The sequence below is a fragment of the Miscanthus floridulus genome, chromosome 6 (assembly GCF_019320115.1).
Source record: "Miscanthus floridulus cultivar M001 chromosome 6, ASM1932011v1, whole genome shotgun sequence".
In the NCBI taxonomy this organism is placed as follows: Eukaryota; Viridiplantae; Streptophyta; class Magnoliopsida; order Poales; family Poaceae; genus Miscanthus; species Miscanthus floridulus.
In genome coordinates, this window is record NC_089585.1 from 121278018 (window position 1) to 121302405 (window position 24388).

At 45.2% G+C, this 24388-nt stretch overlaps 2 protein-coding genes across 11 annotated transcripts in view; both read right to left on the bottom strand.

Moving 5' to 3' along the window:
- LOC136456781 (protein NETWORKED 2A-like) overlaps positions 1-6274 on the bottom strand; it is a 258690-nt gene extending 252416 nt beyond the window's left edge. Inside the window, exons 1-6 of one of the 10 annotated variants that reach the window (XR_010759528.1) lie at positions 5944-6274; positions 3300-5674; positions 2366-2473; positions 2161-2247; positions 1312-1342; positions 123-1114 (exon numbers count right to left, since the gene is read on the bottom strand). Coding sequence is in view for 3 of the 10 variants with exons in the window: in XM_066456756.1 (XP_066312853.1) it covers positions 2230-2247; positions 2366-2473; positions 3300-5674; positions 5944-6037 (2595 nt within the window). In the remaining 7 variants the exon portion in view is untranslated. Of the gene's footprint in view, positions 1-119; positions 2248-2365; positions 2474-2600; positions 5675-5943 lie in introns of those variants that run through there. The other 9 variants (XR_010759526.1, XR_010759522.1, XR_010759523.1 and 6 more) reach the window with 9 other exon arrangements.
- The window catches only part of LOC136456784 (small ribosomal subunit protein uS12), a 264823-nt gene that overhangs the window by 116804 nt on the left and 123631 nt on the right, over positions 1-24388 (bottom strand). The gene's annotated exons all lie outside the window — the stretch shown is intronic.

Sequence of the window (24388 nt, forward strand, 5' to 3'; positions counted from 1 at the left end):
ATCTCTCGTAACATGAAAACGCTATACGTTACATAGTAATGCAACCGAAAGCAGCAGGATAGCATTTACCTATGTTGTAGCAACTCATGTCGAAGATGCAGAGCCGCCCATGCAGAATCCGACGGGTGAGGGAGGCGGTTGGATATCATAACACAGCATTACATTTTTGTTCCAAAAATGTGGCGAGCGAGCAGTTTTACCCTTGGTCAAACTTTGGACTTTACTTTCACGCTGTGTTACAATTTGACCATTATTATAAGATCATATCTAGACTTGTATGAAAGACCGAAGAGCATCAAACGCACAATTTTACAGCTGAATTATGAAGAATAGGGCAATAGTTCCTCGACAAGTTGTTTTGTCCTTTTATATAGGAAATTAAGGCGCTATTGGAAGGCAGATGCTCTTCCTTCCGAACAAAAAAAGAGACATATTCTAACCCCTTTGATGGAAAAAAGGTCATTCTGAAGTTAGCAATTAGGAGAATGAAAATTAGGTGTCACAAGCTAGCGAATATGCTCCAACTAAGGTCTAAGTATACGTCGATTAACAAACCCAAGGAGCTTGATGGCAGTGTCCCTTTCTATTAAAATAAAAATGGGATCAATGAGGTACTGCGCCTCTGGTTAACTGATCTCCAAAGATATTTTTGCGTGCGTGAACCTTCGGAAAATGAAGTTCGCAGTATTTTGGTTTCCGCTGCATGCAGTTAATATAGACAGGATGATCTTTCATCGTCAGATAAGAGAATGCGACCATAACGAGTCAACACCACTTATCTTAAACAGGTTTGCTCAGTGTTTGAGAGCACAGAACTGTTAGACATTGACTTGCACAGACAACGATGCACTCCTCCCAGTGCTCCTACCTGTGTTGACTTCACTTGAAGATATTAGCACTTGTAGATCCAGTTACTGTGAATACAGGAGCACAAACCTGAAAATCTGGAATGCAGATTGAAACCAAAGGTGTAGAATACTTACTGTAGTTCGACAAAGACATGCTTCTTTGGACTACAGCCTTCTGTTTCGATTCGGCTAAGCTTAACTAGGAAGCAGCTCGAGCTTTGCAAACAGCCCTTATCTTCATTCGCTACAGTAAGGTCCCAACAGTCCTGCAGAACAAAGGTCCATGTAGCCCCATAAGGCCATAAGACGTAGTGCTGGTGTTCGACGAACATGAGATGCTTTACTGAAATATTCCAAGACAGTTTGATATGAAAGATATGCGTCATTGTCAAAGATCTTGTAGGGCTTAATGCTACACATTTTGCATTGGACCAGAAAAAAAAGGAGATACCTCACCACTTACCCCTTGTAGCAGAAGAAAACACTGAGCAAACCTGTTTAAGATAAGAGGAATTGTTTCCACATCAGGCAAAACGTGCATGGGGCAGTAGATGGGACTAGAACCAGTCCTCTGTACTTTTTCCCCCATTTTCACAGTATGCAATTGCAGCATGGAGTAGTACTTCTCTGGTTTAGCTTAATTGCGTTTTTTTCCTGTGATACATTCACAAATTTACTGCTAATTATCTCCCCATAACATGCCCTCTCATTATATTCCAAGTCTTTCTACCATTCATTGGATGTACTAAAATCATGAAATCTTTACATGTTCGGAATTTTGGATATGACACTGCAAAGCACATTATACACTAAGATTGGGCATTTGAGATGATTTCTCCAACAGCACAACTTATTAATTTGACAACTTTTATCCTTTTTGGCTAGTATATTCAATTATTATTGCAAATCACAATGCAGAGTACTCCCTCCGGTTCTCTAAAGCAAGTCGTTTTGAGGTTTGTCTTAAGTCAAACATTTTAAACTTTAACTACAAATAACTTCTTTTGGGTTGAGTTTGAAAATATGAAAGTGATGTAAGTAGATTCATCTCGAAATGTAGTTTCATAAAAGTATATATTGACTATATTTTATAAATATTTTATAGCAAAAAGTAGCGGTCAAAGTCGTTTCTTAAAGACCGTGTCGATGTCCAAAACGACTTGCTTTAGAGAACCAGAGGGAGTACACCCTATTTTCTTCCTTTAGGTGGCCAATCAGTACAATCAATGCATAAACATTTAAAACTTCTGGATCGTTTATCTCTGACACATAAGATGGACTGTTTGAATGATTGTTATACAGGTGAACTTACCAAACTCATCTCAACCACACTTATATTTCTTAGCCTCAGCCCTCAGCCATCTCTTTCTTCCTTACTTTCTCAATGAAACGGGAAAACCTGCAAAATTTTGTTAAATAAGAAAGAAAGTAATAGAAGAAAGACACAAGCAGTGCCATTTCGGTTGCAGAAGGAACATGACTTCTTTTACAGATGTCAATGGGAACAGACAACGCACCCAAGCTAAGTTTGGATCAGACATCAACCAAACATGACGAAGCTTTCGCACACTTATCTCTAACATTGCAATTTTATTGATGCCCTGCATGCAGAATGACATTGTCACCTGAAAGCAAGATCGATGATCAAATCATGAAACTTAGCCAAAATCCTGCCAGAAAAGGTCACCGGATAACGATGAATGTCACCATCAGAAAAGACAAGAATATCTGAAGCTTCAAACTAACAGCTCTGAGTGTTGTTTGGAAGAGTATATTGACATTTGATTTGACTAAATGCATAACCTATTTCTCATTTACCAACATATATTTTACACCTAGTCGAGGTGTGTCATTCATCCATGATAATTAATTACCTAAAAGAACATGAAAATGGAAAAAGTCACTGATAGCAACATTTGATTGACAAGCTTGTACAATGCACCACAAGACCAAACTTTCTCAAAGATGGTCAACATGCAAATAGTTGCACCACTACTTTTTCTAGTGGGTAGGCAAATAACAAACTGATGTTACGATTTAACAACTCAAGTTTAACTGAACACATTACAACACTATCCCACCCAAAAGTCACAGCAGTGGCATGAATTAGTGTGGCGTTATACATTTGCATGTCAGATTCTTCTAGTATTTTGGCAGTAAGGATGTACAGGAATACAGATTACACATCACTGAACAAATCAGTGAAAAATTAAGTTGGTTACATGATCCTTTTCGGTTTAAAACCTACAAAGACTAAACATTCAATCAAAACTAACATGTTTACAGAGAACCCTCATATCGAACAAAAGAAAAAATTAGCTGACACTCTACCCGGTCTTATCTAAAATGCCCTGGCCTCATGTCAGAAACTGGCTTTGGCATCACAGGCATACATGAAAATAACGATGCTTTTTTCGGCTTAGAACCAAATAAGAAAGTTCGTAGAGGTACCCCGGCCTTCGCTGATAGAGATCTGAAGTTCTTCTGTGCTCGGTTGCTTCTCCCAATGGATAGTTCAATATTGTCTCTGAGCTTCAAAACAGTCCTCCCAATTTCCACTTGGAGGCCCCTTACATGGTCAAGCCCAGCCTGTAGCTCTGTGGTGACCTTGTTATTCTCTTGCTTCATATTACTTACCTCACCTTGGAACTTTGCAGCCTGGAAAGGAGTAAAGTGAGCTTCATCGGTTCGATCCAATGTTGTGACCTTAGATATCTCCTCTTGTATGCTACACAGCAATGAAAATCTACTCTCAAGCTCCCCCTGTAACAGCACATTCTTTTCCAACCAAACTTGGAGATCAGTACTCAAGTCACGGAGTTTCTTTTCAAGGGCAGCCGACTCTTGTTTTCTAACAGACTGACCAGCAGAACCAGTGTCTAAGCCCTCCTGAGCTTTTGCATCAGTAAGTCTATCCAGTTCAGCTTTCGCTTTATCAAATGCTTTTTGGAATTTCTGGATATAACGATACGATGTACTGAACCTCAACCAGAAGTCCAAGCTTTCCTCTAATACTTTGCTAATTTCTTCTCTGAACTTCTCCTCTAACGAAGAAACATGTGGTTCTTCATTTCGACACTGCTTCATGTATTCTTCTATCTCACCAATCTCGTCTTCTAGACAAGGATCGTTGTTTTCTTTGGATGATTCTTCAGACTTCTCAGCACACTGAATTGGATAGGTGTTGATCTTGGACTGTAAAGAGCTCAACATTCGCCTAAGAGAGCGAATCTCATCATCTTTTGTTACATTGGCACTCTTTAACTCTTTCATTTCTGACATAGCCTCAAGATGATATTCTTGATTTTTCTTCTCTATTTCTGAAAGCTGCTTCTTTGTATCTTTGTAGCTCCGAAGGATGGATGTGTAATCTCTTAAGAGGATTTTATCCTTGCCCTCTAACCCGTTCAGAACTACTTGCTGCCACCCTAAGGTGCCATCTGCGTCTTCTTCCTGTGCCTCACTAGAGATATCAAATGAGTCCAATGAGTCTTCATCCATCGATTTACCTGCAGTGCCTGAATCGGCTTGAAATGGATCAGAGAATGTGCCAGGCTTATCTGCATATTCTTCGGAAGCAATTCCTTTAGACCCTTCAGATGAATCTACTGTTTCTTCGCTCAGAGGAGCATCCACCTTCTCCACGAAATCAGTAAGACTGTTGCATGTATCAGTTAATTGTCTGTGAATATTTCCATTTTCAGTGTGCACAGACTTCTCAATCCGCTGAATTGTTTGCAGCACCTCCTCAACTTGCCTCAACCTCTCAGACAACTTGCTGGAATCCCCAACTAAACCTGCCTTCTCTTCCTCCAAACTATTCAGACGCTTGTGCAGCTCATCTGCCTCAGCTCTCATTCTATTGATTTGAGCATTCTGTGATGTAGCTGCAATTTCTAGTGCGATCACCTTATCCACGAATTCATCAACCATTCCTGCTAGATGCACTACAGATGCCTCTGAGCACGACTCAAACTGCAGTTTGATCTTTTGGCATACTTCCTGTAGCTGGAGCCTGCGGTCTTGCGGGATGGAGTCATTATTCTCTGTAGATGGATGTGCAGAGCTGGTCACTACATATTGCTGATCACTTAGCTCCTTTTGATTATCAGGGTGCCCACACTCACTCTTGAAAGCTTTTAGCTTCATTTTTGCTTCTATGACTCGTTGGAACTCTGTTTTTGCCTCTTGAGATGATCGCTTTTGCTGATCTTGCAAGTTAATCAGTGTATCCTCACAGCAAATAAGGGCCCGTGCAGCCATCAAAGCCCGAGCTTCATTGTCTTCGATAACTGCACTGGTATTAAAAGTCTCTTGCAAGCTCCATACCTCCTCTTGCATCTCTGTTGCCCTTCGTTCAATATCCAAGTACTTGTCCAGTGAAGATTCATATGAGCTCTTGAAGAACTCTTTCTCAGTTTGTAACACCAAAATTTCCTTCTGGAGCCTCTCGATCTCTTCTTGTGCCTTTTCTTTGCTCATCTGAGAGGTAATCCTCTTATGTGTCTGTGTCCTCTTTGGAGCTGGGCTAGTTCCTTTGCTGATATTGATCCCTGTGATACCCCTTGGGAATCCGTCGCCATTGTCATTTTGCAGTGAGAGCTGTACCTGCTCCGGAAACGCAGTTGCCATGGTGTGATTTGACTTGTGGAGCTCCCCTGATATCCGATCACATCGATCAGCGAGCGCCTGGTAAGATCTATATGTCTCCTCGACGAGGTTTACCAGCTCAGGCCTGTTCTTGAAGTACAGCTCTGCCTTCTTTGCGAAAGTGTCAGCATTTATTTCTATGAGTTTGATCATGGACTTCACCCTCGTTTCCATCTCTGCAAAGACAACAAAAGATATACTGAAAAACTGTGAGAAAAATAGTGCACATTCGTATCATGGTATTAGAAATGCTACATCGTTTTCTGCTTATAAAGAGAGAATAGTGAGAAAATTTGTCGCACAAGAAAATGAAGCGGTACTGCTAGCCAACAAATACTACAAGAAACGGTGTACTTCAATGTTAAAAGGTTGTAAGTCACGATTTCTCATATCTTCGTGTTATGTGGAGGATTATTCTTAAGCATTGTGGCGGGCAAGATACTACCTTGAAGATTGTTGTCGAGCCATTTGGACTGCGTACTGCGGATGTGGCTCGCCCACCACCACGAGTAGGCGTTGCTCGCCGCGCGCCGCAGCATCGCGGTTTGTTCCCTCCGTCGTCACTTCCTTATCCCGTCCACCTCCTCATCCTCGCCCTTTGCCTCTAATTTCTATTCGTCCAAACCTTCCTCTACCACGTCTACTGCTGCTACCGCTGCTTGCGCTGCGCTGGCCACGAGGTTGGGGGTTGGAGCGGGGCCGGGAGGGCCCCGGGGCGAGAAGAGGCGAGGCGGTGACCATGGAGAAAGGTCGCGGGGCAGGTGCACCGCCGTGGGTGGCCGCCCGCCGCGCGCGGGGATGGGTGTCAGCCTGTCAGGATGTGGCTGTGGCTGGGCGGCTGGGCGCGGGCGGCCTGCCGCACCAAAAATAGTACGGCGCCCTCGTTCTCTGCGGCCATTCGATGCGATTGGCCCCATTTGTGTTGTGTTAACGGAATGCACTCAGGCTCAGGGTGGGACGGAGAAAAGTAGAAAACTATTTTCGCTTGCTCGTAAATAATCGTAAATTTTCAGTCAGGAATAATGTTTTTCTCTCACACCAAACCAGTTAGCAGTAAATAATCCACGATCATTTACGGCCTCCCGAACAGACTGATAAACATTGCTTCGGTAGCTAGAACATTAGGACTTGTTCATTCACGACGAAAACTTACCACGCCAAAAATTAGCTATATGTTATAAAAAAATAGCTATATTATGGTTTTTTCCGCAGCGGTTTGGTTCATTACTATAACTATAACATGACACACTTTCTTACCTCTCTGTCACATGTCATAGACTCAAACTTTACCACAAGTGTGACTTCAATTTTAATCACCAAACTTTATGGCAGCCATAATTTACCGAATATTTGGCGTGCCAGCTTAGGCATGAACCAAACATGCCCATAGCTGATGTATGCTAGATTCTTAGTAACAATGGCCCGTTCATTGGTCTGAAACTTGGCTAAAACTGACTGAAAATATTGTTCCGACTGAATTATTGTGAGAGAAAAATACTGTTCCGGTTGAAAAAAGAAGCCGAATAAACCGAATATGAGATAAACCGAACAGGGCCAACATGCACTATTGCGATACTGTTAGCGAACAAATGTTAAAGTTAGTCAAGGTAGTACCGTTGTAACTCATTTTTGTTAGTGTTTGGTCTTCGTTTTCCTGGAACTCAATTTTTTTTTTGTTTTAGGACCAACTTTAGTCTTTTTGCTGCATTCTAAAGACGGTTTAAGCCGCACCACGAATGGCATACCACTTGCACTAGTTTAGTACTCCAGAGTCTAAAAAAAATGTAATTCTGAAACATTGTCGTGTTTTAGTATATCAAGTTTGATAAATTATAGATAAAAATTATAAAATATTTATAGTATCAAATTAATATCATTAGATTAATTACAAAATATATTTTCATAATAAATTAATTTAGAGTCATAAATGTGAATATCATTCACTAGAAACTTATTTAAACATGAATTACTTTTTGTAGCACGCAACCTATAGTTGTATTCTTTTAGGAACGGAGGTAGTACTAAATTCTCCAACACAACCTCAAAAAACATTCCAAGAGTAGGCGTCTGTGGCACAACCGTCTGAAATAGTACGTTTTCGGAGGCGTTCATCTTCCACCAGACACTAAGCACCCCGAAAACAAGCTACATCGGACGGTTTCATCGAGCACACCACAAGGGAGAACTCGAACCATCCACGTTTTTCCTCCAGGATCCAATAATAAGAACGAGTTTACAATACTTAGTCCATTTCATACCACACGAGTTCTCAAAAATACATTATTACAATACCAAGTTTAGAGTGTAGAATTTAAATAGTGGAATTAAAATAAACATCTAACGATAAGATACAAGGATCCATCTGTGTCCACCAGAAGAATCTTCTACACAACTGCTACTCCTCAAGCTGCACCTACAACAGGGGTAATAAACCCTGAGTACACAATGTACTCACAAGACTTACCCACCTGGTGGGAATAATTTCCCGACTCCAAAGGATATGATAAGCTTTATGGTTTGCTGGGTTTTCTTTTTACAAAAAGCAATACTAGTAGTGAATCCTTATGTATGTGTTTCATTAGCAGTCATGATTAGTTTATTAGCTAACCATTCTATGTAAGCACGTGTTCTACTTTCAAGCAAGAGTTGAGCAATCAGATCTATTTTATCACCTTTCATCTTTCAGTTCTTACTACGGTGCTAGATCGTAGACAAGTCGTACCGGATTACCTGATGATTCGCGAATCAATGTAGCCCTGCTAGGTACCCCGAAACACACACCTCACTTGTACCCCAGACATAAGTAGGACCAACCCACCACTCTCCTATCAAGGGATCCATGTCTCCGTCCAAACTTGGACTCCAAGCCCCCACATCTGAGTCATAGACTCAGTGTGGTGCTTAGACCTCCACCATCCCCGTCTCTAATTAGTCAGTCCAGAAAAAGCCAAAACCCACGACAAGAGATCAACGAGCCTCTCCTGCTCCCATAAACAAGTATGTGCTCAGGATAATAAGTCTGTGACCTGACTAGAATCTAATGCAATGGTCGGTCCTTAACCGACACAGACAGGAAAAACAGTGTAACCAAGCTATGCCCCGTTGGCTATGAGACACAACCTCTTACACCACCAATACTCGTACCATATATCTGCCTGGTCTCTATTTCCTTTCACCATTTTATCATGAGAGTGATGTAAGGAAAATGGACCCTAGGTCCATTTACTTTGGATTTTGGTGTTTGATGATCAACACAATCAAATTAAACTAATGAATTTGCAAGTGTTTGTTTTATAGTTCAATAGGTGCAAGACATGGCTTGGACGAAGGCGACATGATGATCCGATGATCAACACCACAAGAAAGACCTTAGGAGCACAAAAGAAGACCCAAGATATCAAGCAAAGTCTAAGCATGAAGATAGGAACCAAGCTGCACACAAGATCGTGAAGAAACGAGCTCACAGTGACCGGACGCTAGACCGGACGCTAGAGGAAAGTGATCGAACACTCCGATCAGTGCCTCGGCAATAGTAGGCGTCAACAGCAGTGACCGGACGCTGAACAAGTAAATTGACTAGACGCACCGATGGCACTGTTCATCAGCCCGGCAACACACTCAGCATTGATCGGACGCTGGCGACAAAATCGACTGGATGCAAGACAGCAGCGTCCGATCGAGTATAGAGAGGTTCTAGAGCAGTGAAATTGCGACCAGACGTGTCTAGTGGCAACTGACCGGACGCTGGCAGCGTCCGATCGGCTATTTGCGGCTCCAACGGTCGGGACAATCGAACGCATCCGATTAGGATGACTCCAGTGTCCAGTCAGTAGCAGAAAAGCAAAATTTCATCCCCAACAGCTATTTTCTCAATGGGGCTTATAAATAGACCCCCAACCAGCCATTTGAGGAGTGTGGAGCTAAGGAAACATACCAAGGGTGTTGATACACTATTTTAGTTATCTCCACTTGCATAGTGCTTAGTGTTTTATTAGGTGATTAGAGTAGGTGCTTTGCGAAGTGCTTAGATTGATTAGACCACTGCGTATGCGCTTGCTCTAGGTTTAGGCCTAGTGTTTAGTGAGGTTTATATATATCTTACCACTCAGTGCTTGCGCGCACCATTGTTGTACATCAGAGGGGCTTGTAGTCTTATGAGATAACACCAACCGTGTTTGTGGTGTGACCGTCACCGTGTACCAGAGGAAACAAGGCCCGTGGCGTTTTGGCCGGAAGCTTGATAGTGAAGACGGCGGGGAGCATCTGGGAGAGGCTTGCTGGAAGGCATGTCGGAGACCCACTTATGCGTGGGGAAGGCCCGAGGCTATCCATAGAGTTATCCGACCGGGAGCTTGGCCCTTGCGAGGGATTCCTTAAGAGGGGCTCCAACAAGGACTAGGGGAAGCTTATGCGCTTCTCGATACCTTAGTAAAAATACCAGAGTCATCGATGGGAGTTTGCATATCTCTACCTTACTCTTTAGCTTCCGTATTTACATTGATCGTATTACTCCTTTTATGGTAGAGATAGCAACACACTAGCAAAACCGTAGTTGCACATTTAGATAGTTTATCTTTTGTATAGGTTTTGCTAAGGTTAGAAAAAGAGACCATAGTTTAGAGTTAGAATTTTAAGTTACCTAATTCACCCACCCCCTCTTAAACGTCACGGTCCCTTCAAGTGATAATAATAATAATAATAATCACCTGTTGTGAGTAACGGTAGGTTACCCACGCTACTGATAGCCTAAGCATAGCAGCTACTCAACCTATGTTGGTAGGACTCATATGTAGGTTATCTATGCATGTAGTTTCAATATAAATCCTATAACATAAATGCACATCACATATATATATCCAGTTATTATTCAAAATAAGGGTTATGCACCGGGGCTTGCCTTGGGCAGGTGCGGTGTTAGCTCAGTCAGTCAGTGGCGGCTCCAAAACCTCCTTCTACATGAGGATCTCCTCCTCATACTCTTCGATCACCTCCTCAAACTCATGATCTCCGATGGTCATAATCTTCGTCAACTCGTTCTCTACATGCATGCGATGATGATGCAACACTTAGCATTTCAGCAACAGCAACTCTTAAAATAAGAATACACATGGTAACTACTAAGCTAGCTCTAATGATTAAGATACTAAGCTAACTATCATCTTCATCAAGTAAAGCGTTGGGTTCAACTAGCAAACACCTAGCTTTATAAATGAAGAATATATCTCTATTTCTACTAATAATTTAATGTATATTTGAAACAAAGAGCATTTAGCTACCCTTATGTTAAGTCTATTATAAAGCTACAAAAATTACAGTGAGCACATAATAACACCATGAAGCTACTATAAAATTTTCAAAGCTAAAGCTATCACCAATTCACCACAAAAATTCCTACAATATTTAACTTAATCATATTAAGCATTCTTAAATGATTTAATAGCTTCTGGTGTCAACAAGTATATATATGAACTAAATACACTAATAGATAGCATAATTTTAGAAACTTAATAAAATTGGTTTCATAATTTTTGGATACCTACATGATATTATATCATTTACCAAAGATCAGCTCAGAAATACAAATGAAAAGCTATTTCTATTTTCTATGAAAAAGCTAAACTTATTTTGGTCCCACGCGGCGCAAAGCACGTGCGCGAGCGCGCGGCAGCCCACAGGCGAAACACGGCCCATGCGCGGAGGCGGCCCACGGTGGGGAGGCCTGCATGCTCTGGCACATTAACAAAAACACCCTTAGACTATCAACAAAACAACCCACAGTCCATGTTACTATTCCTAGAGACAGCACTTATGCAAAAAAAACCTCAGACCATTCTCTTCTTTACAATGGCAAGGCCCTTGGCCTTCCCCACGCGCACTGGCACGGCGAGCGGTGGCACTGGCGCTTACGCTGGCCACACAGGACCCACGCTAACCTATCTATGAGGCCAATGCTCATCTAGGGTTCGACACGAGACGATGGGCGGTGGTTGCACGAGCCGAGATGTAACACCCTCGGTGTTCCACTGTATAGTCTTTTGCTAAAACACTGCATGAGCATCATATTTATGTGTGAGTGTATGAATTATAGTGTGTAAATAAATTCCTGTGACTTGAAATGTTCATCGGAAACATGAAACGGATGTTATATTTCATGTCGCGTTATATCACTTAGAGTTCTAAACGAATTTTTATGGAACAAAAATGCTATAGAACACATACTCAGCACTTTAATAAAGTTTGTAGTACAAACTTCATAGGTGCCGGTGAAATACTTGCAATCGAGAAAGGAATCCCCTAGCTAGCATGGTTGGTAGCTTGGAAATCGAAGTTGATGAGAATCCAAACCAAAAACTTAGTCAATTTCTTAAGTTAGAAAACGGTGTGAAGAAGCTAAGTTTGGGAAATTTTATAGGAGAATCGGGTTCGGTAGTGGTATGGTCTTAGGATTTATTTTAGTAGCTTGACATACCATCTCGAGCGTTAAATAGTTGGTTTAGCAATTGAATCATTGAGTTGGATTTTTTAGCAGCTTTAAAAGCCGTGCATGGCATGTTCCGGCTGGTGTCACCGTCTGGACGCGGTCACTGTCTCAGTTCAGCTTAGTGCCGCAGCTCTGGCATGCCTAGGCGTGCACCCACCCCACCATTGTTGTGCCCTGGTGCCCTCACCCGCACCACCACTATCGTGCCCTGGCACACAACTCACACACGCACACGCATGCCACGCCCAGTGACCTGGCCGCTCGACCACCGCCGTCGTCATGGGCCCGCTGCCCTGGCTTGCCCACTACCTCTGCTTCACCGTGTCACTGACTCCGTGCGTCATGACATCATGTGGCTGCTGGCCATGGCCGCTTGTGTGAAGTCGCCTGCGTGCGCTCTGCCATTACCGTGGCATCCGCCTGTCGCTCTGTCGCCTCACGTTTGCCTGTGCGGTGCTGTGCGCACATGGCCACACTTGACCCTACCCACACGTCACCTTGCCATGCGTGGGCTTGCCCCACCTGCCTTGCCATCACATCGATGCTCGATGACGCTGCGCTGCTGCCTCCTCAAACCAGCGCCATCTACTACGGCGCGTAGGGCCAAGCCACCATCGTCGGTTTGTGGTTTATGGCCATGCAGACCACTGTCCTTAGTGCATTGGCCGCTTCCCCCATTGGTGCACCAAATGACAGCCATGTCCTGCCACAACAACAATGAGCTAAGTCTTGCCTGTCTTCCCCTGTTCCTCTGTTGCCGTGGTCACCGGACCCGGTCCTCTCAATTCGGGTCAATGGAGGCACCACAGTCCAATTAATTTTGCCCATGGCTCTATCATGTAGCTAGCCAATCACCCGACCCTAGCTTGTAGTGAGCCTTGCCATGCCATGCTCCAATTTGGAGTTTCCTTCCCATCAGGTCAATAAGACCATGTCGGTATGCATCGACGGCAAGCTCCCAATCCAGTGCTACTCGCGTCAATTCATTACACCGCCAACTTCGCCTCCACCTACCCATCACCCAGCGCACCTTTGCCTAATTGATACCACCGCCTAGCCACCCCTGACATAGCCTTGCCACCACCATGCGCCACCATACCGTCCATGCGCATGTGGCCAGCTTGGCTTGGGCCACCTTCGGTCGAACCACCACCCCTTCTGGGTTCGTGGTGAGTGCCTAGAGCTAATTCGCTGTCCTAATTGCCTCGCCGTTGTTGTAGCTCATCGAAACATCGCTGTTTTTAGTGCAGGAGCTCCACCACCGTGGTCCGGCCTTGCTGCGGTGTCATAGCTCATGCTTTCTTCACCCAGTGCTTTGTGTTCACGCCTAAGCAGGTATTGACTCTATAGGTAGGGCGGGGAAGGGCTGGCCTAGCCGGCGAAACCATCGATGCCAGCGCCACCGCGCTGGTGCACACACGGGAGGACCCGAGGGTATGGTTGTGGTAAAGATGGAAAATGGGAGGGGCATAGTTGTAAGATAGCAGACTTACGGAATAGTGCTCTTAGTGCTCACGTGATTACCGAGTAAGCCGAGGGCATTTTCGCAAGATGACCGGAGCGCACGGGTCCTCCCAGTCATAGGTCGTCGTCGCATGGACTGGGCCACGCCAGTGCGTTGCATGCACACGCATCGAGCGGACGTGGGCTGCGCTGCGCTGGAGTGGGCCGCTCCGCTCGCTCGCGGGCCGCGTGGTGTAAATTGATTTTTCATTTTCCAATGAATTAGTACAGTCTTATTTAATTTAGTTTTGAGTTGAACTTTAATAATTTGTAGTAAATCTTATAGATGCCTAAAAATAGTGAAACAAAATTTGTTAGGTTCATAAAAATGTTATCTATCTGTTGTTGTAGTTAGTTTACAGTTAGCTGTGATAATGATAGATTCATAAATTCACTTTAGAAAGCTTAGTATTATTTAGCTTAATGTTTGTAGGAATTTTTATGGCAAATTGATGATAGGTTTAGCCATGAGATTTTTATAGTAGGTTCATTAGATTATTATGTACTCATTGTAATTTTTATAGCCCTAGAGTATGTTGATAAATAGAGTAGCTATTACTCCTTGTTTTATCATCTATAGAATAAATCAGAATTAAGAGTAGGAATATCGTTTGTTGCCAAGATAATATGTGTCATGTTTCATACTTGTTAGTGGTAACAATAGGTAACTTAGCACCTTAGTTAGTAGAACTAGCTTAGTAGCTTGATAGATGTATTTATATTTTAAGAGTTGTTGTTGCCATATTACTAAGTGTTGCACCATCATTTCATGCATGTAGATCATGAGTTGGTAGAGTTCATGCCTATGGATGAATAGGACTATGAGGAGGTCATTGAGAAGTATGAGGAGGAGATTCTCATATAGGAGGGAGCCCCAAAGCTGTTTGTTGCTGACTTTATTGACCCACCGTTTGCCCAATGCAAGCCTAGTGCATAACCCTTATTTTAAATGATCACTGAATATATATGATGTGCACTTACATTACAGACATTTTATGGAAACTATATGCATAAATATATCTACCTATGAGTCCTACTAGTATAGGTCGAGTAGCTACTATGCTCAGGATTTTGGTAGCGTGAGTAATCTGCCGTTACTCATAATAGGTGATAATTATGATCACTCATGATAAAATGGTGGAAAGAAAAAATGGTGATTGGGCAGGGATATGGTTTGGGTATTGGTGGGTGTAAGAGGTTGTGTCCTGCGTCCAATAGGGCATGGCTTGGTTACACTTTTTCCTTGTATGTGTCGGTTAAGGACCGGTCGTTGCATTGGACTCTAGGCAAGTCACAAACTTATTATCCTGGTCACATACTTAGGTATGGTCGCTTGGAAGACTTGTTGCTATCTTGTCATGGGTTCTAGCTCTTTTCAGACCGATTGATTGGAGGCAGGGATGGTGAAAGCTCTAGTTTGGTTTTGGTGAATTGATGAAACCCTAAGTGCTAATCTAGTTTATCAAGTGATCATGAGATATGTAGCACATTCCAAGTGGTGAAGCAAATGAAGATCATGACATGATGATGGTGATGCCATGGTGATGATCAAGTGCTTGGACTTGAAAAGAAGAAAGAGAAAAATAAAAGGCTCAAGGCAAAGGTATAAGTGATAGGAGCTATTTTTGTTTAGGTGATTGAGACACTTAGTGAGTGTGATCACATTTAGGATCGATAGTCATACTATTAAGAGGGGTGAAACTCGTATCGAAATATGGTTATCAAAGTGCCACTAGATGCTCTAACTCATTGCATATGCATTTAGGATCTAGTGGAGTGCTAACACCCTTGAAAACATTTTGTGAAAATATGCTAACACATGTGCAGAAGGTGATACACTTGGTGGTTGGCACATTTGAGCAAGGGTTAGAAACTTCACCAGCAGAGTGTCCGCCCGTAGAGTACGGACAGTCCGACGGTGCCACCGGCACACTATAAGAAAAGACAGGGTTCACAGAGCATAACAGACATGTTCGGTGGCTTAACCTAGGTGAACAGAGGTCACTGTAAGTGACCGGACACTGGTCTCAATAGGATCGACGTGTTCGGTCAGTGGCAGCAGTGAGCGTGCAGTTTCGGTCTCATGACCGAACGCTCAGGGCTTGAGTCTGGTTAATATGACGTATGATGACATATGTAGCGCATAGGGAGACATTGAGTGATCGAACACTAGTGAGTCCGAGCGTGATTTTTTGCATCTGGTACCTTACTAGAAACGACCAGATGCTGGTGTTGGTGTATCCGGTCACTTTGAGCAGCGCGTCCAGTCACTACTTAAATATACTGATGACCGTTGAGATCGGGCGATCAGTGTTTGAAGTTGATGACATGTGGCAAGCATCGGGCGACTGAACGCTGAGGTCCTATGTCCGATCGATCTAATCGGAGCGTCCGGTCACCCCATGTTGTGCCTAGTGAAGGGGTACAATGGCTATATTTCATGGGGACTTCTATTTATGCCCTATGGCTAGCTCTAGCTCACTCTCTTGGCTATTTGCATTGACATAGCAACCTTGTGAGCTTAGCCAAAGGCCTCCCACTCATCTCCATCATAGATTCAACATCCTTGTGAGATTAGGAGTGAATCCAAGTGCATTGCTTGAGTTTTTGCATCTAGAGGCACTTGGTGTTCATGTTTCGCTACGGGATTCACTCTCTTGGTGGTTGCCACCACCTTGATGGCTTGGAGCAGCGAGAATCATTGAGTGGAGGTTGGTGATTGTCTCCAGCTCCGATCATGGTGATTGTGATGGGTTCTTGACCTTTCTCCGGTGGAGAGCCAAAAGGTACTCTAGTGGATTGATCATGGCTTGTGTGATCCTCATCTTGTGTTGGTTATGCGGCACCCTATTGATGGTTTGGCGTGTGATGCCAATTAGCACATGAACCTCTAAATGAGCGAACCGCCACAACGAGGACAAGCTTACCGGCAAGCAAGTGAACCTCGGAAAAAAAATCATTGTGTCATCATTTGATTCCGAGGTGATTGGTATTCATTCTTATGATTGATTGGCTCCTTCCTCGACACAGAGATATAACCATCTTGCTCACTCTCTTTACATTACCGCAAACTAGTTGTCAAGCTCTTTAGTGTAGCTAGTTGTGAGAGCTTGTTAGTTTGGTTAGTGTGTCTCTTTAGTTAGCATTTGAGGGCGCATTAACTTAGTGTAGTGACATAGCTATTGTATGGATAGAAACTATATAAACTATAATTGTGGTAGGTGGCTTGCATTTTTAGTAGGCTAGCGCAATACTTGCTTCGCCTCATAATTGTCTAACCAATTTGTTAAGTGCTGCTGTAGAAATTTTTAATAGACTATTCACCCCCCTCCCGTCTAGCCATTAGGACCTTTCAGATGGTTGTTGCACCGCACTAAGTCCGGGACTCAGGAGCGGGGGCTTGGAGTCCAAGTTTGGATGGGGACTTGGACCCCAGGATAGGAGGGTGATGGGTTGGTCCTGCTTGTGCCTGGGGTACAAGCGGGGCGTGGGTTTTCGGGGTACCCAGCTGAGGGCATTGATTCACGAATCGCTGGGAAATCTGGTATGGCTTGTCTAAACTCTAGTAGGATAGTAAAAACTAAAAGATAAAAGGTGATGAAATAGAACTGATTGCTCAACTCTTGCTTGAAAGTAGAATAGGTGCTTACATAGAATGGCTAGATAATAAATTAACCATAGCTGCTAATAATAACATAAATAAGGACTCACTATTAGTATTGCTTTCTACAAAAAGGAAACCAGCAAACCATAAAGCTCATCATACTCCTTGGAGTCGGGAAATTATTTCCACAAGTTGGATAAGTCTTGCGAGTACAATGTGTACTCAGGATTTATTTACCCCTATTGCAGGTAACGCTTGAGGAGTACCATTGTGTGAAGGATTTTTCTGGTGGGCACAGACAGATCCTTGTTCTTTATCGATAGATGTTTATTATCATTCTGCTATTTAATCTTCCGCACTCTGAATTTGGCAATATAATAATAAATTTCTAAGAACTCTGGATGTATGAAATGTACTAAGTATTGTAATTCGTTCTCATTATTGGATCCTTGGGAAAAATGTGGATCTTTTGGGCTCTCCCTTGGGGTGTGCCTGATGGATACCGCCCGTTGTAGCTTGCTTTCAGGGTGCTTAGTGTCTGGTGGAAGACGAGCGCCTCTGTAAGTGTGTTATTTTGGGCAATTCTGCCATAGTTGGTACCAGAGCCAATGATGAGTTTCATCACTCTTTTCTAAAACTTAAAATTTGACCAACAAAAGTTTTGTGAAAAGTAGGATGCGCAAAAATTATGTAAATAAGTATAAGCCCTAGCAATATGGTCTATCTAGGATAGCGGCACTGGTTTTATCTAATCAGTTTTCTATAGGTACACTGACTTACATTGCATAAGAAATCGCTTAGCATATGGAAAGTGAGTGTGCGATGTGCCGAAATTTTATGAATGCCGCTATATTCTGGCCTGAGTGAATGTATAGGTCGATGCATGCATCATGATAATAGAATCTTACTTAAACTAAAGTCCTCCCACACGTATAAAATGCATTAGTAAATTGATAAGATAACAAAAAGAATGCTTTAATAAATGCCTTATCATTCTTGATCTGGAGGATGTCCTAAGTGGTTGGTTCCTATCTCTTATAGATGAATCTGAGGTCTGAATATGAGAGCACCAGTGCCAGGGTGGGCCATGGTCTTGGTGAAGGCCAAGGTGAAAGTGGCTAGGCCAATGAGCATAGTGAGGAGAACCATGAGGCTCCACTTCTGGCTCCTCCTCCTCCGCCACCACCACCTTCGATGACTCATACAGAGATGATGGCAGAAATAATGGCTGCTCACCGTGAGTCAGCCTGTGCCATGGAACTGCTGGCACAGGCTGTAACAACCCAAAAATCCACACACTAAAAATACCAACTACAAAATTTTTCTTAAAAACTTTCATGTGATGATGAGTGTCATGTATAGTAACCCAACCTAAGAAATGCATTAGGTCTAACCCCAACCCAAGTTAACACATAAGCATGGCATGTCATTAGTTAATTGTGTTTATTTAAATTCTAACAAATAAGTGTTGCATACATTGAATGTGATTTGGATTTCCATTTGAGTTATGATATGCTTAACAACTCCAATAAATTAGGTGCACCAATTTGGAATTCAAATTTTAGAACCAAATTCGAATTCAAACAAAAGAGATGAAATGATAAACAAAATAGAAAAAGAAGAGAAAGGATGTAGGCCTCGCAAACCACCTCAGCCTGCTCGGCCCACGCCAGCCAGCCAGCCCAACCGGCCTACCAATCCTTTTTCCGTCTTCCCAGTGCGCGCGTGGCCCATGAGCTGGCCCAGCGCGTCGCCCACGCCTGCACACCCGTCTGCCTCGCTCGTAGCCACTGGCCGCTAGACCCCGCATGTCAGCCGCACCCCATCTACAGTGTCGTCTTCCTCACCTATGCCTCAACCACCTATGCGACCGACGCCCGACAGCGGTGGCAGGGGCGGGCCAGGGGGTCACGCCCAGGGCATGACCCTTTCCCCCTTGCACCGCGCCCACACAACCCCGCACCATCGTCTGATGCGATGCATCCACCTCCACCACACAATGCCATCCGCCCTAGGAGGCATGGCGCTCAGCTATAAAGAGAGCCTGCACGCCGCTCATGCTTGGTGCCCTAGCTTCTCCCTCAGCCTCCACCGCCGCTTGGTGGCCCAGCAGCCGCACCACATCGAGAGTAGAGGGCCGAGAAGGAGATCGTGAGAGGAGGATCAGAGCCCCCGCACGCTGCCAAAGTCGCCGGAGCCGAGGGCGACGCCGTCGTCGTCATCACGGTCATGGGTCGGCACTGTACGGCACTGCTTCCGGAGCTACACGGTCGCAACTCGACACTGCACCGCCATCCTTTCTTCCACAGCACCCACGGTGAGCCCCGGTTCATTCCCTGCTCGCCACTAGACCTTGCTACTCCGGCCATGGCGCTCCATACCATGAGCGCATAGGCCAAGGCCATCCTTGGCCTCTAGGCACACTAGCACAGCACACTCACATTGACCGTGACCATCCCTGAGCCCTTGGATGCTGTAGGCCTCTCTAGGTTCCCCGGACGCCGTAGCCGAGCACGCATGCCGCGCTCGCAATGCCGCCGCCATGACGCAGCCACCACCAGAGCACCAGACCACCTCTGAGCACTCGACCATCGGTCCAAACATCAGACCACTGGTCCGAGCACCTGACCACTAGTCCGAGCACCAGACCACTGGTCTGAGCACCCGACCACCAGTCTGAGCACCAGACCACAGGTCCGAGCACCCGACCACCGGTCCGAGCACCGACCGCCATGGCTAGTACCGCCGGGAGTGCCTGGCGCCTCCTTGACTCGCCTGTTCCATTCGCTGAAGCCACGGGTAACTCACGCGCACGCCATGACCACCCCGCAGGAGCCCGTAGTGACCCGCGCGCCTCGCCATCGTCACCATGTCGCCATGGCCGCCGGGAAGACCCTACCGGCCACCTAGAAACTGGAAGTCCTGCCCTAAGCTCTGGACACCCTCGCTGCATCCACACGAATCCATAGGAGCCTACACGCCCCACTATGACGCCCTCCGAGGCCATAGCCACCACAATAATGCCGCTGACATGATCGGAAGGCCGTCCGCTGTGGCCAAAGCCACTGGAGGCCCTGGAGGACCCCTCGACCTACCCAACATGCCCGCTGGAGCATTATGATGCCCATGCGCACCACAGAGTCGGCCAATGCCGCTGCACCCGCGCCATTCCCGCACGCCGGTTGTGCTCGAGCCACCGTTCGCCGTGACCAGTGACTTAGGATGCACCATCCATCACCCTAACTCCACCATTGCAGTCGCCATGGCACAGGGAGGCTTTTCCCCACCTCTATTGGATGCCTGAGCCATTACGAGAGCTTGCCGGTGAGCACGTCGCCGGTGGGAGCGCGCCGTGGAAGAAACAGAGGAGAAGGGGAAAGGTGAGCAGTGCAGCCCTGCACCCAGTGCACATGAGCCGAGCCGAGGAGAAATGACAATGGGCTCGGTCCACCATGGACCCTGCCTTAGGACCATGGACCAGGAGCGCTGGTCCACCATGAGCCACATGGTGTGAGCCGTGCTGCGGACGAAGCCCAACAAGAGCCCATGGTCGTGACATGGCTGCGCCATAGCACGCCATGTGTTCGGCCCGGCCCGGCCCACACCGGCCTGACCCGAGCCCACCAAAGCCCATTTGAGACCCAACACATATTGACCGTTGACCGATCAATGTTGACCGTTGACCTGGCCCCACATGTCAGCAGCACAGACACGCTGGACCCACATGTCAGATGCTGACGTCATGATGATGTCACGATGGACCCACATGTCTGTGACCTAAGAGCCCCTGGACCCACCTGTCAGCTCAGAACCGAGATGATGATGTCATGCTGATGTCATGCTAACATCAGCATGCCACGTTGACCAGTGACACGTGTCAGCCTAGGATTAATTCAGCCTTTATTCAATTTCAGAAAGGATTTAAACTTCAGGAATTCATAACTAATTTGTACGACCTTGGAAAAATACAAGACCAGGACCAAAATTCATCTAAAATCAAGCTCTACATAATGAACTCATGTTTGAGTGCATTTGACCCTTTTGAATTTTCATTGCTTCTTTGTGCTACTATATAGACATCGCTAATGCGACTATAATGCAAACGTTGTAGACTCAGAGGAGAACCTGACAGACGAGGACCATGAGTACCATGAGGAGTATGGAGACGACTACACTGAAGGTGCCACATCCCACCCAATCTCGTAGCACCTATTACGCATGGCTAATATAGAACTGCTATTACTTTACTTTACTGTTGTAATCATACTATGATAGGACTTGCATGGTAGTATGCTTGCTTGAAAGCCTTTACCTTGGCGCAACCTTACCCCTGCATACCCTGCTGTTAGGCTAGACGCACGCTTACTGGTATACATTTCATTACTCATACTTCTACTACGCTTATACTATATGCATGGTGGATACTAGTATTATCTGGACCATGGGGAGAGTGCTGCGTGTGTGACTTGGGTGTGTGGAGGGTGAGGGTTGTGTCGACCAAGTTGGAGTATACGACGAGCCTAGGGCAAGTCTTGCTATGGGATGCTACCTGGGCACCCCTAGAAATGGATACCTATGGTGGGTAAATGGTATATGAGGTGGACCTGGGTGTGAACCTGTGATGGGTGGAGCTCGGGATGGAGGTGCTGTGGTGGCACAGTAAATGGAAACCCTAATGGAGACATTCTGGCTTGGTCATCCCTAAGGACTTACTAGTAATCAGATTCACTGGGAAGCCTTACGTACCACTCGCCCTATATGGTGCGGGATGGCTGGACTACTTGGTAGGATATTACCACTACTGCTAGGTTAATAGCGGATAGTGTAAGGAGGTACGGGGCACAGAGGATTCCCTCCACACCCTTCCGAGACTTCATGGAGACCTTGTGGACCCAGCTCATGACTCACAGTTTTAGCCACCCCAGACTTGACTTAGGGTGAACCAGGGCTGAATGGTAGAGTGGCATTATCCTAGGCTAGCAAGCAGCCGGAATCAGCCTAGTTAACGACGGTCAGTGAGGAAGGCGGATCTTGTGGTTATGTAAAACCTCTGCAGAGTGTATGGTTGATCGATCGATACATGTGCTGACTCATCGGCTATGGACCTTTCCTGGGTTTCGCTTAAACTAGATAGTGAGATGAGTCCTTCTCTTTCTTCCCCCATGAGAGAGTGTCAGTCGTAGCCAGGGGCTACGGGCCTTGAGATAGTGCCGAGAGGGAGTTGGCCTATCGACTGAGCGATGGTATGGTATGGAGATGGTGGTATGTCGATCCTAGGATCGAAACCTGGCTCAGAAAAGGGAATGGAGTGGAATGTGTGTGGGAATGGTGTTAAAACTTGACAAACTATTATTATTTACTTGATATGCTAATGCATAGGAAACCCCAGCTTCATAGGTTCCTTTGACTATGTCCAACTTGCATCTAATTTCCACAAAGTAATGCTCATAGGGATGGGAGTGGCCAGTACAAATCGTACTGATAAATTTTGGCACACAGGTTCTGCTGAGGAGTATAGCTCCGAGGAGTTTGATGGTTGAGGGGTTCATGCCTACGCTCGAGTTTGGCGATCTTATCTTCAAGCTGTTCTAAATGAATGCTACTTTTGATTCTACCAATGCGGCGATATAATAAATTATGTAATTCCGCACTATTTGTACTCTGATATTATCGTTGTATGGATGTGATATTCGACTAGAATTTGGGTAATATGATCTACAACGATCGTATTACACTTCGACGCTGTGGATTTCCTTTCGTGGAAATTGGGGTCGTTTCATAGGCTATCGGTGGCTTCACCCATGGAGGCCATAGGGGCAATGGTGGGAATGGGGGTGGTGCCCATAGTCCTAAGGGGCCCTACTCATATCAGGATTTACTCAAGACGCACCCACCCACGTTCACACCGTCAGCTGAGCCCTTGGATGCGGAGCATTGGCTTCACATTCTAGAGTAGAAGTTTCTGTTGCACATCATGACTGACGAGCAGAAAGTGCACTTTGTAGCACAACAGTTGTTGGGGTCCATGAGTGCATGGTGGGATACCTTCAATGCCATGCAGTAGGTAGATCATCGGGTGACCTGGCAGGAGTTCACTACAACATTCAGAGAATTTTATATTCCTGTTGGTGTCCTCAACAGGAAGCTGATTGAGTTCCTAGACCAGTGGCAAGGGAGTATGTCCATGATGGACTACGTTAATAAGTTCAACCACTTGTCCTGGTATGCTAGAACTCATGTAGACACAGATGAGAAGAAGAGGGGTCGCTTTCTATCATGGCCTCTCTTGTAGCCTTCAGAAGGAATTGTATACTGGGAACTATTAGACCTTTGGGGCAATGATGAATGCTGGCATCACCATGGAGGGCTTGTAGTGGTATTCCTAGGTAGAATGGAAGTAGAAGCGGGTGGCTACTGGGTCTTCTAGCCACCCCCATACTTAGAAAGTATAGGTTGTCAGGCGGATGCTCTATCAATCATTAGGCGGGCATTCGTAGGTGCAACATCAGTAGCCCTAAGGACAGTAGGCCCCACCTCATCTGGGATAGGGAAACCAGCCAGGTGCTTGTTTCAAATGTGGCAAGGATGGCCACTATGCCCATGAGTGTCCCCAAAACTAGCCAGCCTAGTCTGCTCAACCATCGGTTAACTCTAGGCTAGTCAAGCGGACAGTGATCAAGAAGAAAGTGCCAGTCAGCCGATCAGGACAGGTGAATTTCATAGAGGCTGAGCAGATATTGCAAAATGAATCGGTGATGGCTGGTATGTTCATCATTGATTCCTATCCAGCTTATGTGTTGTTTGATTCTGGTGCATCACATTCATTTATGAGCATGAGATTTGTAGACCGGCACAATATACCTATTATGGCTATACCATTTGCCTATAGCATATGTACTTTGGGTGCGCAGATGTGCATCAATACTTGAACGGACACAATGAGCTTAGTATTAGCCACTCACACATATTGTCTCCAGTTCATGGTGCTACCTGAGCAAGGCATTGATGCAATTCTTGGGATGAACTGGTTGCAGGTGTATGGGGTAGTCTTGGATTTGAAGCAGAGAATTGTCGAGTTACGGCTTCCTTCTTCTAAGGATATGATGTCTCTTCTTGTACCCTCAGATCCAGTCTTACCTATTGCTGCTCATGCTAAAGCTTCTCCTGATCTTGCCTCTATTCCGGTAGTATGTGAGTTTCTAGATGTTTTCCTGAAGATCTACCTAGGTTGCCACCGGACAGAGAGGTGGAGTTCTCCATTGAGCTAGAGCTTGGTACTGCTCCTATCTTCCGATGCCCGTA